Source organism: Diplotaxodon limnothrissa, linkage group LG19, assembly GCF_057381915.1.
Source record: "Diplotaxodon limnothrissa isolate DT_005_m linkage group LG19, D_limnothrissa_male_GT1.1, whole genome shotgun sequence".
Lineage (NCBI taxonomy): Eukaryota > Metazoa > Chordata > Actinopteri > Cichliformes > Cichlidae > Diplotaxodon > Diplotaxodon limnothrissa.
Genome location: NC_140614.1, coordinates 27,494,887 through 27,509,547, shown reverse-complemented (window position 1 = coordinate 27,509,547; position 14,661 = coordinate 27,494,887). Strand labels below are relative to the sequence as shown.

Below are 14,661 nucleotides of genomic sequence, written 5' to 3'. Positions count from 1 at the left end.
CTTATCTTTTGTATTAGTTATACTTCAATAATATTGGATGTTCATATTAAACAAGGCCAAAGTGTCAAACAATCTGAAGCCACTGAACCTCCATCGACATGCTGTTCAGATTTTGTTTGTGATCTGCAGCCAATCAGAAAAAAGCTGTCCTAAAGGGGCGAAGGGAGCAAAAACTGTTTGTGACATACAGTTGGTGAACTTAGATGTTTCACCCACTGTCCAAGCACAAGATTAAATAAGGATTGTTCATGAATCGCGCAGTGCTCTAGGTCAGTATATGAACTTTGTAGCTGGAGCATAAAAGCTCCCCATTTATACAAAAATGTAGCTAGACTAAAAACAAAATTGCTCCACTGTTGTGTATGTAAATGTTTTCCTGTTTAAAACAATACCTCTGCTCCTGAAATGTATGGCATTTTAAAAATTAAAAGATCATCAGATTCCCAAAATATTCAGCACTTTCTCACCACTTCGGGGGATGATAAGGGGTTGACTTTGTTCGGATGTCTTCTTTTATGAAGCACAACTTCATCCTCGCTGTCACTGTTGCCCTCCACTAAGTAAGAAGCTGAGAGAAACAAGCAGGTAGACACAAATACGATTGGGAACCAACTTAAAATAAAAATGCTGTTTCTTTCTTTGAGATTAAACAAACCTGCATGAGGAGAAGAGCCAGAAACATGGTACGAGCCGTTTTCCTCATTAGGCCCTCTCTCTGCTACAGTGATGCCAAATTGTGCTCGTCTGCGTTTCAAGCTGGAGGGCAGACCGGGCATTAGGGTTCGCTTTGCTCCCGGGGACATGATCGGAGACGGGAGTGCACCACTTTTAGACATCCTACATTCTGACAGCGTTTGTGGTGTGGAATGCTTGGATTCGCTGCAGACTGGAGGTATTCTCTGTTTAGCAAAGCTGTTACAGGGAGTAGAAGAGTTAGAGACAGCTGCCGAAAGTGTGGTGGAGTCAATCTGCTTTTTAGGCTGTGAAGACCCAGGCATACAAGGGGCAGGCATGCCCACTGCTTCATCTTCTTCCTCTGAGTCTTCCAGTGAATAGCCAAGCTCAAAATTGACTGAAAAGAAGTCATGCATGCTGTTAAATGACTCAGGAGATTTAAAATGGGGTGTGACTGCACTGCCCATAACTGAATTATCTGCTACAGTTTTAGTTTGTGCTGGTGTGTGCATATTAAGTTCTGTCACTGTAGTGTTATGGTTGTTTGTGTTCTGGATTATCAGCTTGGCATTTACATTATGAGTCAAACCTTCGCTGAATGCCACTCCTTTTGATTCCACTGTCCTCAATCTGTGGGTACCATCCGCTGACTGTGTAGTGTTACATGGGTTAATTGGGGTATGTACGTGCACTGTTTCAGACTTCTTCTCCGTCGGGGATGTCGCGGGTGTGATGCCATCCAAAGGAGTGGGGATATCAGGAATGGTCATCTGCAGGAAGGCTTCATCATCCTCGAACAGATCGATGCTCTCATCCATCTCCGAGCTGCACTCTGAGGCTTTATCGTCTTTCAAAACACCATCTGTCAAGTGTGGTATTTCTTCATCCCTCACATCATCCCAGCTCTGTTTTTCCTCACTTACATCATCAGCTTCTACATGAACCTGATCCTCCCTGAAGCCATTGCACTTTTCATCATCATCTGACTCCTTGCTGTCATCCCTGATATCATTAATATCGTTTACGTCCTCCCCAAAAACCTCATCCCAAGTTGGGCTGTTGGCTGCTACACTGACAGGGTGCTTCTCCTGATTGGGAAAGTCAGGAGAGATTTTACCACAGTCTTTACCATTTGGAAGCTCATCTGGAGGCTTCTCAACTTCTCTCATTATCATCTTATCATCATCATCGTCATCGTCCACATCCAAGGTAAAGCTGACAAGGAAGGGCTGAGGAGGCTGTTGAGGAGAAGGACAAAGTGATGGAGGGGGCTCTAAGTCATCCACGAGTGATGGTGGAGATCGGGACAGGAGTTCTGCCACACTGGCGAGGATGACCTTCAGACTCTCATCTCTCCCTGGGAGGAGCTTATCACAGCAGGGCAGTGGGGCTGCATCCCATTTAGGAAGGTAGAACATTGCCTGAAGCTGAACATCTTCATCTTCATCACTTTTAGCAGGAAGCTGTGACAGATTGTCTAAATTCACAGGTTCTCCATCTGCTTTGATAAGGTCCTCAGTGACAGTTTCACATTTATCAATATCAGCCTCGAGTTTTAAGCGGTCTGTGCTGTCATCATAAGGTATCTCATTATTATCTTCAGCAGGAGGCCTTTGTTTCATCACGGCCAATGTGGTTAATAACCCAGCTGTTCGTGTATCGCTCCCCTCAAATTCCTCATCGATATATTCCAGTTCAGACCAAGAGGAATGGGATGATTTAGGTTTGTCGTTGGCGGTTTTGGTGCAGGTCTTTGTGCCCTTCTGCTTTTTCTGTCTGCTTTTCACAGTGTCCTCTTTGTGGAGGTAAGGAAGAAGTTCCCGTTCATAACAACATTCCCCCTGAACACAAACACACACAAATAAAAAGTTGAATAAGAAGCAATCTCGCTCCATGAAAACTAAAGACAGAGATCTAATTGGTTTTTTTGGACCTGCTTGCACTTTTACACTGATGCTGCTTCAAAAAGTAAACAGCATTTAATCAGGAAGTGCCCTACCAAGAGATGTACAGGTCTAAAAAGTCCAATGTAACTTTTGAGATAAAAAAAAACAAAAACAAAAATCAGAATAATAATTTTTAAGGACACTACTCAAAATAATTCAAAGAAAATTAAACCCCCCAAATCCCATTTTTCATCTTTTCCTTAAGCACAAGTACACGCACATCATCTAGCACATGTCATCTTGGCAAACTACATGACCTGGAAGTGATTCATCTAAAGTGGTTTCCTGCTTGGGTCAACAGGGTGCCATTGAGCCTGCAATCAGCAGGAGGACGACGTTTAGTGAACCAAAAGAAAAAGAAAGACATCTAACAAAAGTGGAGAGAAAAGTACAATTTCTGTCTAGATAGAAGTCAATAACACTGAAAGCGAGGACAACTTATCCACCGCATTACCACCACAAGCTGATCTCATAAAAGGAAGTCTTGGTTATTTAGCACCAAAACCCCATAGCCTGAACCACATGAAAAAAACAAATGACTCCAGTTTTAATCACTATAAGGCATCATATGGATTGACTCTGAGTTAAGTTCCGAGCGTGTTTGTGCATTTGCTTTCCTGACCCGTGACGTGCAGAATAAATTGCAGTTACACATCGGAGAAAAACAACAAACAAAATGTCCTGGACAAGATAAAAGCTACATCAAAGTTAGAACATTTCATCCTGAGTAAAATATGAACAATTTTAGTAACGGTAATCCACCTATTAATGAAGATATGTAGTTAAATAACAAAACCAAAAAACAACATGATCTCCATAATTGTGCAAGAGGAAAGTCATGGGATAACCCGAGTGACTGGAGTCACAATGAATGTCTGTAGCAAATCTCATGGTAAATCATTTAGTGGGTATCAAGGTATTTGTGCAACGTTGTTTTTTGTTTTTTTTTTAAGGAAAGAGGAAATTTAGTGTGACAGGAAAACGTCACAAAATCAGCAAAGACATTATTATTCATCCTGTGGAAATGAGTGATTGTTAAACTTGTAACAATCCATGTTACAGGTATTTCACTGGATTTGAATTAAACATTATGTTGCTGGTATGAGAAAAACTGACATTTTTTTAGGGAAAAATAAATCATTTTCACTAATAACCTTCTCATTTTCATTCACTTTTAATTTCTCTTGCTCAAATGTGCAGCTAGTGCTCAGTTGGTTCTAGAGTATTCCTACAAAATTACAAGGAACGTCAACCTTGTTTAATTTATGAGTATTGAACTAAAGCACTCTGATTCTTGATCAGCAGGTTTCTAGTGTAAGACCTGGAGTCAGTATGGCGCCTGTTATACAATAAAGTTAAGTGAATGCGCGTGCGTGCATGTGCGTGTGTGCATGTGCGTGTGTGTGACATTTATCCTGGGAAAAACACACATCCTCCACAAATTATACGTCCTTCTTGATAATGCCTTAAAAACACTGTCACTTCACTTTAAAACATCTTTTGCATTTCAGAGTGATTTATTGTCTTTAATGACTAAGTCAAACGTCTTCAAAGTTAAGCTGAGGACGTATTTTTCATTGAACATTTGGAATCTCTGGGAAGTGTGGTTGGAGAAAAAGGTGGTGATGTATTCATTTATGTAAATAGTGTGAATGTGTGCAACATGAACCCTTTTAGTTTTATTCTTTTTTTTGTAAAACACTTTGTTTTTAAGTGTGCTAAACACAAAATGTACTTGACAACTCTGTGGCGACTTGCAATTTTTTTATTATTATTTTTTTCTACACACCTTATACCGCCTCCTTTAATCCTTTAACAAAGCAAACTAACTTGCGGGCAAAGACTGAGCTGCTTGCAGTCGTCACACAGTGTAATTATCATTTCAGCACTTCACACCTCTGATTAAGAGCCAAATACTTTTCAGAGGTGAGGCTTTCCCTAGAAATATATATAATAAAAAAACTGGACTTTCTCTTTTAAACTCACAGCAAAGAAATGTGTTTTAATTTACCATAAGTAAACATAAAACTAAAACTATGTGTTACAAAAATAAAAACGACTAATACCAAGTGAAACAATACTATTAACTTACAAAACAAATCCCAAGAAATTGAGTTTTTTTTGTCAATACGGTTAAATTTGTAAACACAAAAAGCACAGGGTGGATTTGATGGTTATCTTTATTAAGACTGTTCATATTATCGTGAGTCAGCCGCTTTCATAAAGTTCTGTAATATCATATGTTTGTATTACAGAACCTCCTCAGAACATCTTAAATCTTGCCATTAATAAAGGCATCCAGATATTTGGATACTGCAGAAGAAACAGAGACCCACTGTCCTATGACCTCGGGCATCAACAAAGTATCTCCACCCAGAGAACTGCTAATTACTGGATATGTTCTCATTGTTAGAACCATCTGGCACCAACATCCATGCCATCCATTTTCAGAGTCACTTAGATCATCTTTGCTTGATTCAAACTTCAGCACGGTTGTTTTGACCATATCTACATCCCTAATTTCTAGTTGCTACCATGTGATTACTGCTCTTTGATGTTGTTGCGGTTTTGTTTTTTTATCTCTGTAAGAGACTGAAGAGCTTCTGTTTACTACACCTTATCTTCTAGCATCTGGTTTTCGATTAACATACACCTCCCTTGTAGAAAAAAAAGATGGATTTTCTAATAATATTTGATGCCATTTTTGGATATTCTTGCTGAAAAGTAATGGATTGGGCTTCACTCATATAGGATTAACCCCAACCCCTGGCCCTCAATTAATTAATGATCAGATTAAGTTGCCACATCTAGAAATGTTGCAGACAGAAATAACCTTGATGACGAGAACAGAGCGAGATAAAGAGAGCGCTGTGTACGCTAGAAGGGTCAGACGGTTCATATTGTTTCAGACTGCATGATGAGGGAAGCAGCAAAGTGGAAACTCCTCTCAGCTGATTATCTCATTGCACTACAACAACATGAATTTGATGCTCATGAGCATACACAAAGAACTGTCATCTGTATTCATGGGTCTGCGTGACTTTGTTTCCAAACAAGCTACGACTCAGGATAAGAAATCGTCAAATGCCTTTGTCGTCAGATTGTGGTACATGAACAACTATGAACAACTGAAATGCTGATTTACAAGACTATATTTCAATGGATTTGGCATCACAACTCAAAATAATGAAGGATGATCTAAAGCTAATTGTGACATCAGCCACTGGGAGGCAAGTTTCAACAGGACCACAGGAGGGAAAAATGCATTATGACAAATCACAAAAACAAACCTATGTTGGTTCTTTGTCCAAAATAACTGTATGATAATAATCCCAGAGTATTTGTTTACATCCAAGCAGAATCCATCTATGTATTTTTTATTGCTTATTCAACTTTAAGTGGATATATAAATAACAATAACATAATTATAAACATAGTTTCTCTCCTTATATGTCTGTTTCCTACAAATTTGTCAAAGATTTATAAAGAAAAAAAAACAAGGGCATGTTTACCACTGTGGTGTATCATCTCCTGTTTGCCTGTGTGCTGGGGGAACAGACACTTCTATTCATCCTTTAGCCCTAAATGTTTTGAATGGTTTAAGGGTGTGAGCTATATGAAGGTCACCTGAGCTACAGAGACTACTACTACTACTACTAATAACAGTGAATTAAGCAGGGGCTTTACTGAGAAAGAAGTACATGCTGCAGGGTGGATATATAAGGAGTGCAGAATTATTAGGCAAAATAGTATTTTGTCCACATCATCCTCTTCATGCATGTTGTCTTACTCCAAGCTGTATAGGCTCGAAAGCCTACTACCAATTAAGCATATTAGGTGATGTGTATCTCTGTAATGAGAAGGGGTGTGGTCTAATGACATCAACACCCTATATCAGGTGTGCATAATTATTAGGCAACGTCCTTTCCTTTGGCAAAATGGGTCAAAAGAAGGACTTGACAGGCTCAGAAAAGTCAAAAATAGTGAGATATCTTGCAGAGGGATGCAGCAGTCTCAAAATTGCAAAGCTTCTGAAGCGTGATCATTGAACAATCAAGCGTTTCATTCAAAATAGTCAACAGGGTCGCAAGAAGCGTGTGGAAAAACCAAGGCGCAAAATAACTGCCCATGAACTGAGAAAAGTCAAGCGTGCAGCTGCCAAGATGCCACTTGCCACCAGTTTGGCCATATTTCAGAGCTGCAACATCACTGGAGTGCCCAAAAGCACAAGGTGTGCAATACTCAGAGACATGGCCAAGGTAAGAAAGGCTGAAAGACGACCACCACTGAACAAGACACACAAGCTGAAACGTCAAGACTGGGCCAAGAAATATCTCAAGACTGATTTTTCTAAGGTTTTATGGACTGATGAAATGAGAGTGAGTCTTGATGGGCCAGATGGATGGGCCCGTGGCTGGATTGGTAAAGGGCAGAGAGCTCCAGTCCGACTCAGACGCCAGCAAGGTGGAGGTGGAGTACTGGTTTGGGCTGGTATCATCAAAGATGAGTATGTGGGGCCTTTTCGGGTTGAGGATGGAGTCAAGCTCAACTCCCAGTCCTACTGCCAGTTTCTGGAAGACACCTTCTTCAAGCAGTGGTACAGGAAGAAGTCTGCATCCTTCAAGAAAAACATGATTTTCATGCAGGACAATGCTCCATCACACACGTCCAAGTACTCCACAGCGTGGCTGGCAAGAAAGGGTATAAAAGAAGAAAAACTAATGACATGGCCTCCTTGTTCACCTGAGCTCAACCCCATTGAGAACCTGTGGTCCATCATCAAATGTGAGATTTACAAGGAGGGAAAACAGTACACCTCTCTGAACAGTGTCTGGGAGGCTGTGGTTGCTGCTGCACGCAATGTTGATGGTGAACAGATCAAAACACTGACAGAATCCATGGATGGCAGGCTTTTGAGTGTCCTTGCAAAGAAAGGTGGCTATATTGGTCGCTGATTTGTTTTTGTTTTGTTTTTGAATGTCAGAAATGTATATTTGTGAATGTGGAGATGTTATATTGGTTTCACTGGTAAAAATAAATAATTGAAATGGGTATATATTTGTTTTTTGTTAAGTTGCCTAATAATTATGCACAGTAATAGTCACCTGCACACACAGATATCCCCCTAAAATAGCTAAAACTAAAAACAAACTAAAAACTACTTCCAAAAACATTCAGCTTTGATATTAATGAGTTTTTTGGGTTCATTGAGAACATGGTTGTTGTTCAATAATAAAATTATTCCTCAAAAATACAACTTGCCTAATAATTCTGCACTCCCTGTACTGTCCACACTGTCCAATTCAAATCATTTCAGTTCCATTTATATGACGCCAAATCACAATAACAGTCACATCAAGGTCGGTGCTTTATATTGCAAGGTAAAGACCCTACAATAACAAAGAGAAAAGCCCAACAATCAGATGCCCCCCTGTGACCAAACACTTGGCAATGGTGGGAAGAAAAATCTCCCGTTTAACAGGAAGAAACCTCAGGCAGAATTAGGAAGAGGAAGGGGCGGCCGCCTGCTACGACCGGTTGGGGGTGAGGGAGTTACAAACAACCTTGCTATAGCTTGTACTTAGCTGGATCAGTAGATTAGAAAATAAATGGATGAATGAAGATAATGATGCTGTACTATTTTCATTTTAATATAGGGCTTTTTTTATGATTTACAGATCAAACCATTTGACATCATCTATCTTTATTACATTTCAACAGTATTCCAGAAAATCTATTTTAAAATAGAAATGGAAAACTGAAATGGAAAATTCAGATTTAGATATCTTTTAACATTTAAATTAGCTTTAAAATGTGTCTAATTTAGCTTTATAAAAATCTTTTCTGCATCTATTTTCTGATCTACAACTCTATCCTCCTCAGTCTAGTACACTGTACATCTAGGTCATCACAGCCTGACCTACTTCCAGCCTTCTGGCCTTACATAACAGTTCTCTGAACCATTACATAATATCAGGAGAAGGGGCCTGCTGCTTGGCTATCTTCATTGTAAAAAGAGAGAAACAGTGAGATGAAAAACAGAATTTTTTTTATTTAGGGTGGGTTTTTTCTTGTCTCATGAGCACATGATTTCCAGAGTGGGGATATTTAGTGGAGGAGAATAATAGGAAAAATCATGTTTGGCCTTTGATTCAAGGACTTTTTTTTGCTTGTTTTAAACTGTGATGCCAAGAGACATAGAGAAAAAAGCAAAGGGTCAAAAGCACTCTTCAAATTCAGGCCAAACAAGTAATCCATGGCTCACATTATCCCTGACAGCGAGAGTAAAGGAGGTGAGTGCCGAGGGAGAGTCCGCTTATGAGTTAATGCCTGAAAGGTGAACACATGTCTTATGCTCTCCTGAGTTTTAAATGCACTTTAGAACAGCACACAGCAACACTACATATGAGCGGGCGAACACCTCTAACCTGATATGGATCAGGTTTGAGGTGTTCACTCACCCCGGTTCTGTTAGCCGTCAGGGCTGGGGGGCTGGGAGGAGGTGCTGGCCGTCAGACTGGGGTCTGGGATGCGGGGCCTCCCTGCTACTGCAGATAAGGAGGTGGTCCGCTTGCCTCCACCCCAGAGAGAAGGGTTACATCTCCTGGGTCTAGGTGCGGCTTTCCCCTCTGAGGGCGGGGGTACCTGGACCTGGGATATAGAGTATGTTTGGGGAGTGCGACTGTCTGTGCAGTGTCTATTTGTGTCTGTCTACACGTTGGGTGAGTGCCGAGTATTTGGTTGTGCATATGGGGTGGGAATGCACGTTTGTGTCCGAGTGTGCCTGTTCGTCTGTGTCTATATGTCAGGTTGGGTCTTAGACTCAACCTCTCTGGGTACATCTCAGGCCCTCTAAAATACGGAGGCCTATCTCCCCTCACCACACTCCCTGCCGGTGGCTGATGCCCTCAGTCGTTGGTGTGTTGGTGGTCCTTGTCGTCTGGGGCTGGGCGCTCATGTATGTACCGGCTCACTCCTGGTGGCCGATTGGCGGGGCCGGGCGCCTGTGACCCGGCTGGGCTCCTTCCGGGGGGTGGGATGCCCTCAGGCCTCTGGGCCTGAAGCTTGGTCCTCTCTGGTACAGCTGGCTGCCGGCAGAGCCCGCGGGCACGCCACTGCAACCCCCTCTGGCCTCTGCTCCGTAGCTGCGGGGTATGCACACAGGTGTACACACGGGTGTTCACAGACACGGACTACACCTTTCTTGGCTGCTGCCTCAAAGCACATTGTGCGCTGTCTATCTTGCGTGCTGCACAATATCGTTTAATATTTAGTATCTACTGTTATCTACTGCTAGCTAGTTTATTGTGATGGTGCTGTTTTTTTATTATGTTGCTCTTTGTTGTTTGCTTTCTCTTCTGTTTTTTTTCTCCATACAGGTGATCCAGGTGTTTTGTTTGTTTGTTTTTTTTCTTTCTCTCCCTCTCTTTCTTTCATTCTTTCTCCCTGTCCTATCCCCCAGTCATGTCTGTCCCGTTTGTAGCAACCGAAAATAAAATAAATTCATAATTATAATAAAGGTAAATCAAATGGACCAATATGGCAAGGCCATGATGATCGACTTGGTAAAATAAATCCGCTTGGCATCTTTCTTGGCCTTAAGACAACAATTCTGATGGCTAAAGATCCAAACGGGACACAAAAAAAAAAAGAAAAAAAAAGAACACGTCTTTGTGCGTGAGCTGCAAAAACGTAAAAACAACTTAGTTCATCACCTCTATATTGCGAGTTAATCCTTAACTTTATGTGTTTAAAACGATGAACAAAAACAAGAACAATATGAACAAACATGTTTTGTGGACTTTAAAATACAGTTGTACTGCTGTAGTTTGTTTACTGGTTGTGTAGAATTAAAAAAAGAGATTTGCTCTTTCTGGAAATAAATAAATTCAAAACTAATTACAGATTTGAAAGAGGTTTTGTTCTCAGTCGCTGAAGATGGAGATGCTGAAGACAGCTTCTAATTTAATTTTGTGACGGACAGACCAGTCTGGTGTCGAGCCAGAACCTTTCAGGAATTTTTTATTAGCTTTTTCCAGGTATTTGGTGTGTATACAATTCTGGTTATTTCCATCCAGCTAGAACTTAAAGGACCAAAAAGGTTATGTACATGATATATGAGCATACATGTACATATATATATATGTACATGTCTATGAACACAGTTCTCCATGCCATCCACAAATGCAGGTTAAGCTCTCTCATACAAAGAAGAACATGAACATAGATGAACGTGAGCTTCTCTGGGTCAAAGGTCACTTAAAATGGGTTGAAGCCAAGTGGAAAACTGTTCTGTGGTTAGAAAGGTCACAATTTGAAATTCGTTTTGGAAAACATGGACAGACTAAAGGACAAACCAGGGAGCAGAATCACCCAGCTTGTTATCAGGGCTCAGTTTAAAAGCCTACGCCTATGATGTTATGGGGGTTCATTAGTGCCTATCAGTTTGGCCACTTACACATCTGAAAAGGCACCATCAATGCTGAAAAGTATATGCAGGTCCTAGAGAAACACATCCAGATGGGATCTTTTCCCTTACATATTTTATCTATTACAACAATGTGGCTTTCTTGTAGAAGAGTCAAGGTGCTGAACTGGCCTACCTGCAGTGCAGACCTCTCACCAACTGAAAAGATTTAGCACTAAATAAATAAATATTTTACAGAGGACCCTGCACTGTTGAGCAGCTAGAAGTCTTTATCAGAGAAAAATGGGACAGCATTCCTCTCCTAAAAGTCCAGCAGCTGGTGGCCTTGGTTCCCAGGAGAGACCAGACTATTTGCAGAGTGTTGTTAAAAGAAGAAGTGATTCTACACAGTGGTAAACATGGCATCTTGTTCATCTGTTCAAATGTTTCTGAGTTTCAATTAAATTCAAAATGACCCTACTTTTTTCATAAAATGGTAAATTTTCTTAGTTTAAACTTTTTTTTTTCATATTGAATTGTTAATAAAATGTTTTTATGACATTTGCAGATTATTTCATTCTGTTTGTACTTACATTTTACACAGCATTCCAACTGGTTTTAGAGTGTCCAATTGGTTTTCAGGCTGCAAAAATGGAGGAACTCAAAAATGATTGTTCTTATACGGTTAATGCAATACTTTAGTTAAGCCGGTCGATTTCAAGCTGAAAGTCTAGACCACAATCATACCTTTATCATCTCACTTCAACTCTATTGTAGCAAAAGTATGACAAATGTGCCAACTTCCAAATACTAATTACTCATTGGCTGACTTGTGACCTGAATTCAACCACCATCAAAACATGTGACATATAAGCTGCCATCTTGCGCCGTAATCCTGTTTTGTTTTCACAAGTGGAATAATTTTCTCCTTCACGAGTACGGTCAAGATCCGTATTGGGGAAAAAATGGCAATAAGAGCCCATTTGTTAGTTTAGCCAACAGTCAGTTTTACCATAATCTCTGACCTAATTTCAAGGGTCTTATCGATGGCACAATCTGTGAAATGGCAGATGGCGAGACGAGGAGGCCTGTAGCGGGCTATAGCAGATATCGGGCGATAAGGTGTTTAGCGGGTACCTACTAGCTGAACACAAAAAACAAGGTCAGGAAGAAAGTAATTGGAAAAACCATGTGATTAAGTTACCTTTCTCATACACTGATTATTAAATAACACCAAAGCAATACTTGAGTTGGCTCCATCTTCGATTCTTGAGATGCAAATTCAACGGGGCAACAGTTGTTGTGACAGGACTGATGTGATAACCATACTGATTCGGTTGCTCTCAATTAGCAGCTAAAGCATGAACGAAGCTGCTGCTGCTGCTGCTGGGTCAGCAAACTGTGACGAGAGATGAATTATGAGCTAGAACACTTTGAGATGGTAAACCCTTCAATTTCCTCTACGAGAAAAAAAATAGCTAAGTTCTCTTTAAAAATAACTAAAACCCACTGATAACAAATTTGGCTTCAAGTGCACCGAGATATTAATTAAAATAGTGTTTGAAGTGTTGTTTTTAAAAGAGAATCTTTTCATTCAGTCCTTTTTCTTTAAATAGCAACTGGAAAGAAAAAAGAAAGGAGAAACAGCCTGGAAAGACCCAGCTGAATATAAATCAAATATTTATCTCCTTACTAAAGCCACAATTACGCCATGGAAACTGTTTATTATGCAAGGAATTTGCCTTCCAGGTCAAAAAGATGAATTTAGTAACTCAACACAAACCACAATTGTGTGTTCACATGCAACTCAGCTGACTCCTTTCAGCCTAGTAAGTTTATGAAGTTTGGTTTTCCCATGGGTAAATGCTCACTACTGTCTCGATTTTATGAAACTAAGCAAGATTTACGCAAGATGTCTAAGGTCATTTTATAAAACCAGTTTCCTATCACCAAGAGCTTTTCAATTAGTGGTGTATGCTTTGAATTAGTGGTTAGGTTTTCTACTGATTTACTAGTAAGCTGTCAACTCATTCTAGGCTATAGCTATGCTCCTGTACGACACAAAGAAGTACTACATTTGCTATAACTGAATGCCATATTATTTATAAAACAACAAAATGATGACTAACCAAACATTCGTCTCACCTCATTTTCCTCTCTCATGCGGTCTATGAGCTCCATCACCTTAATAAAGTGGCTGCAGCGAAGGGAATGATCAACAACATGAGAAGGGAGCGCTTTGTGTTGCCAGTGTCTCCATTCCCACAAAGACAGCTCCCTGGATGGTTGTTTGTCTTTGGAAACCTCCTCCTTAGGGACATGAAATAACATAATTAAAAAAGTAAGGTTGAAGTAGAAATAATATCATTACATTCAAGTCAATAATATATGACACAAACTGGTTTTACCATGCATAGCTTTCCAGCTGTAGGTGGGAGATTATTCCACCTGAAATCATGGCAACTGCACTTTCCGTGCCCCATGCAAATGTGGAAGTGACACTTAACTGCCAGAAATCCATAGAGCCACTCAAAATATCTTCATTTCTATTTTTTCCCCATTTCTGGTCTCAGCTTTTATTGTTACATATGAAGCGGTTCAAAGGGGTAGTTCTATTCAAAACTCCTGTCACTGGATAGTATCATATCCTGTACATATGGATCATGGCACAGCTGTCAAGGTTAAACTTAAAATGAGCCAATAATCAGTGCACCCTTGTTTATCTCCTTTTCAGACCTGCAGTAGAATGAGAGAAACAAAACAATAATACTAAAGAAACCTGAGGAAGTGGGTCACTGGGTATTGACAGGAAGTGTGACTGCTTCAGGGTTGGATGGGGCTCAGTATCCTCCAGCTTCATGGTTGACTCCCATAGGGAATATTCTGTACTGCTCAGAAAACCATTGGATGTTGAGCTGCCCTGTTGAACTACCAAGAGATACACAGATGTGCTCAGTCAATATCAGAAAACCATTCCACAAATAAAAACTTGATCAATCTTAAAAAAGACTCTGGAATTACTTAGGTTTTGAGGGTGGATGAGTGAGGCCCGACTCTCGGTGTGGGACCGTCGACCCCTGACAGACCGCCTGCTGTTCTCCTGGTGATCAAACTGCCCACAGGTAATGTGCATCTTATGGAGTTTGGGGTACAGCCCTTCAGGCAGCATACGGGGACTGTTGGGGTACATGTGGAACCCGTTTTTGTTGCCAGTGATGGACTTGTAGACGCTGCGTTTGTTGCTCTGGCTCTGATTGTAAGTCTGGAGAAAACAAAGACTGAACTTTTTAGACGGTTTTGTGGAGCCACATTTGCGTTATCATCTCTCATTTTGCCTAGAAATGACTAGAATTACTATACAACACCCACCCGCTCTTCCCGCCCCTCAGCCAGGATGACAACAATGCGTCCCCGACGCTTACGTCCAGTACGCCCCATTCGCTGTACCAAACGAATAGGATTCCTCTGTGCATCGAAGCAAACAATGAGGTCTACCTCTCCGATATCCAGGCCCTCTTCCCCCACACAGGTTGACACCAGTGTGTTGAAGCCTCCCTGTCTGAACTTGTGTACCACCTGCAACAAAAAAGTAGGAAAAAGTCATACAAAGTATAAAGTATTTTAATCTTTCCA

At 40.7% G+C, this 14,661-nt stretch overlaps 1 protein-coding gene across 1 annotated transcript in view; it reads right to left on the bottom strand.

The window, feature by feature from the left end:
- fancm (FA complementation group M) overlaps positions 1 to 14,661 on the bottom strand; it is a 43,082-nt gene that overhangs the window by 4,672 nt on the left and 23,749 nt on the right. The window contains exons 10-15 of the mRNA XM_085342544.1: positions 14,398 to 14,604; positions 14,050 to 14,290; positions 13,808 to 13,956; positions 13,174 to 13,338; positions 656 to 2,516; positions 468 to 568 (exon numbers count right to left, since the gene is read on the bottom strand). Coding sequence (XP_085198670.1) covers positions 468 to 568; positions 656 to 2,516; positions 13,174 to 13,338; positions 13,808 to 13,956; positions 14,050 to 14,290; positions 14,398 to 14,604 — 2,724 coding nt within the window. The remainder of the gene's footprint in view (positions 1 to 467; positions 569 to 655; positions 2,517 to 13,173; positions 13,339 to 13,807; positions 13,957 to 14,049; positions 14,291 to 14,397; positions 14,605 to 14,661) is intronic.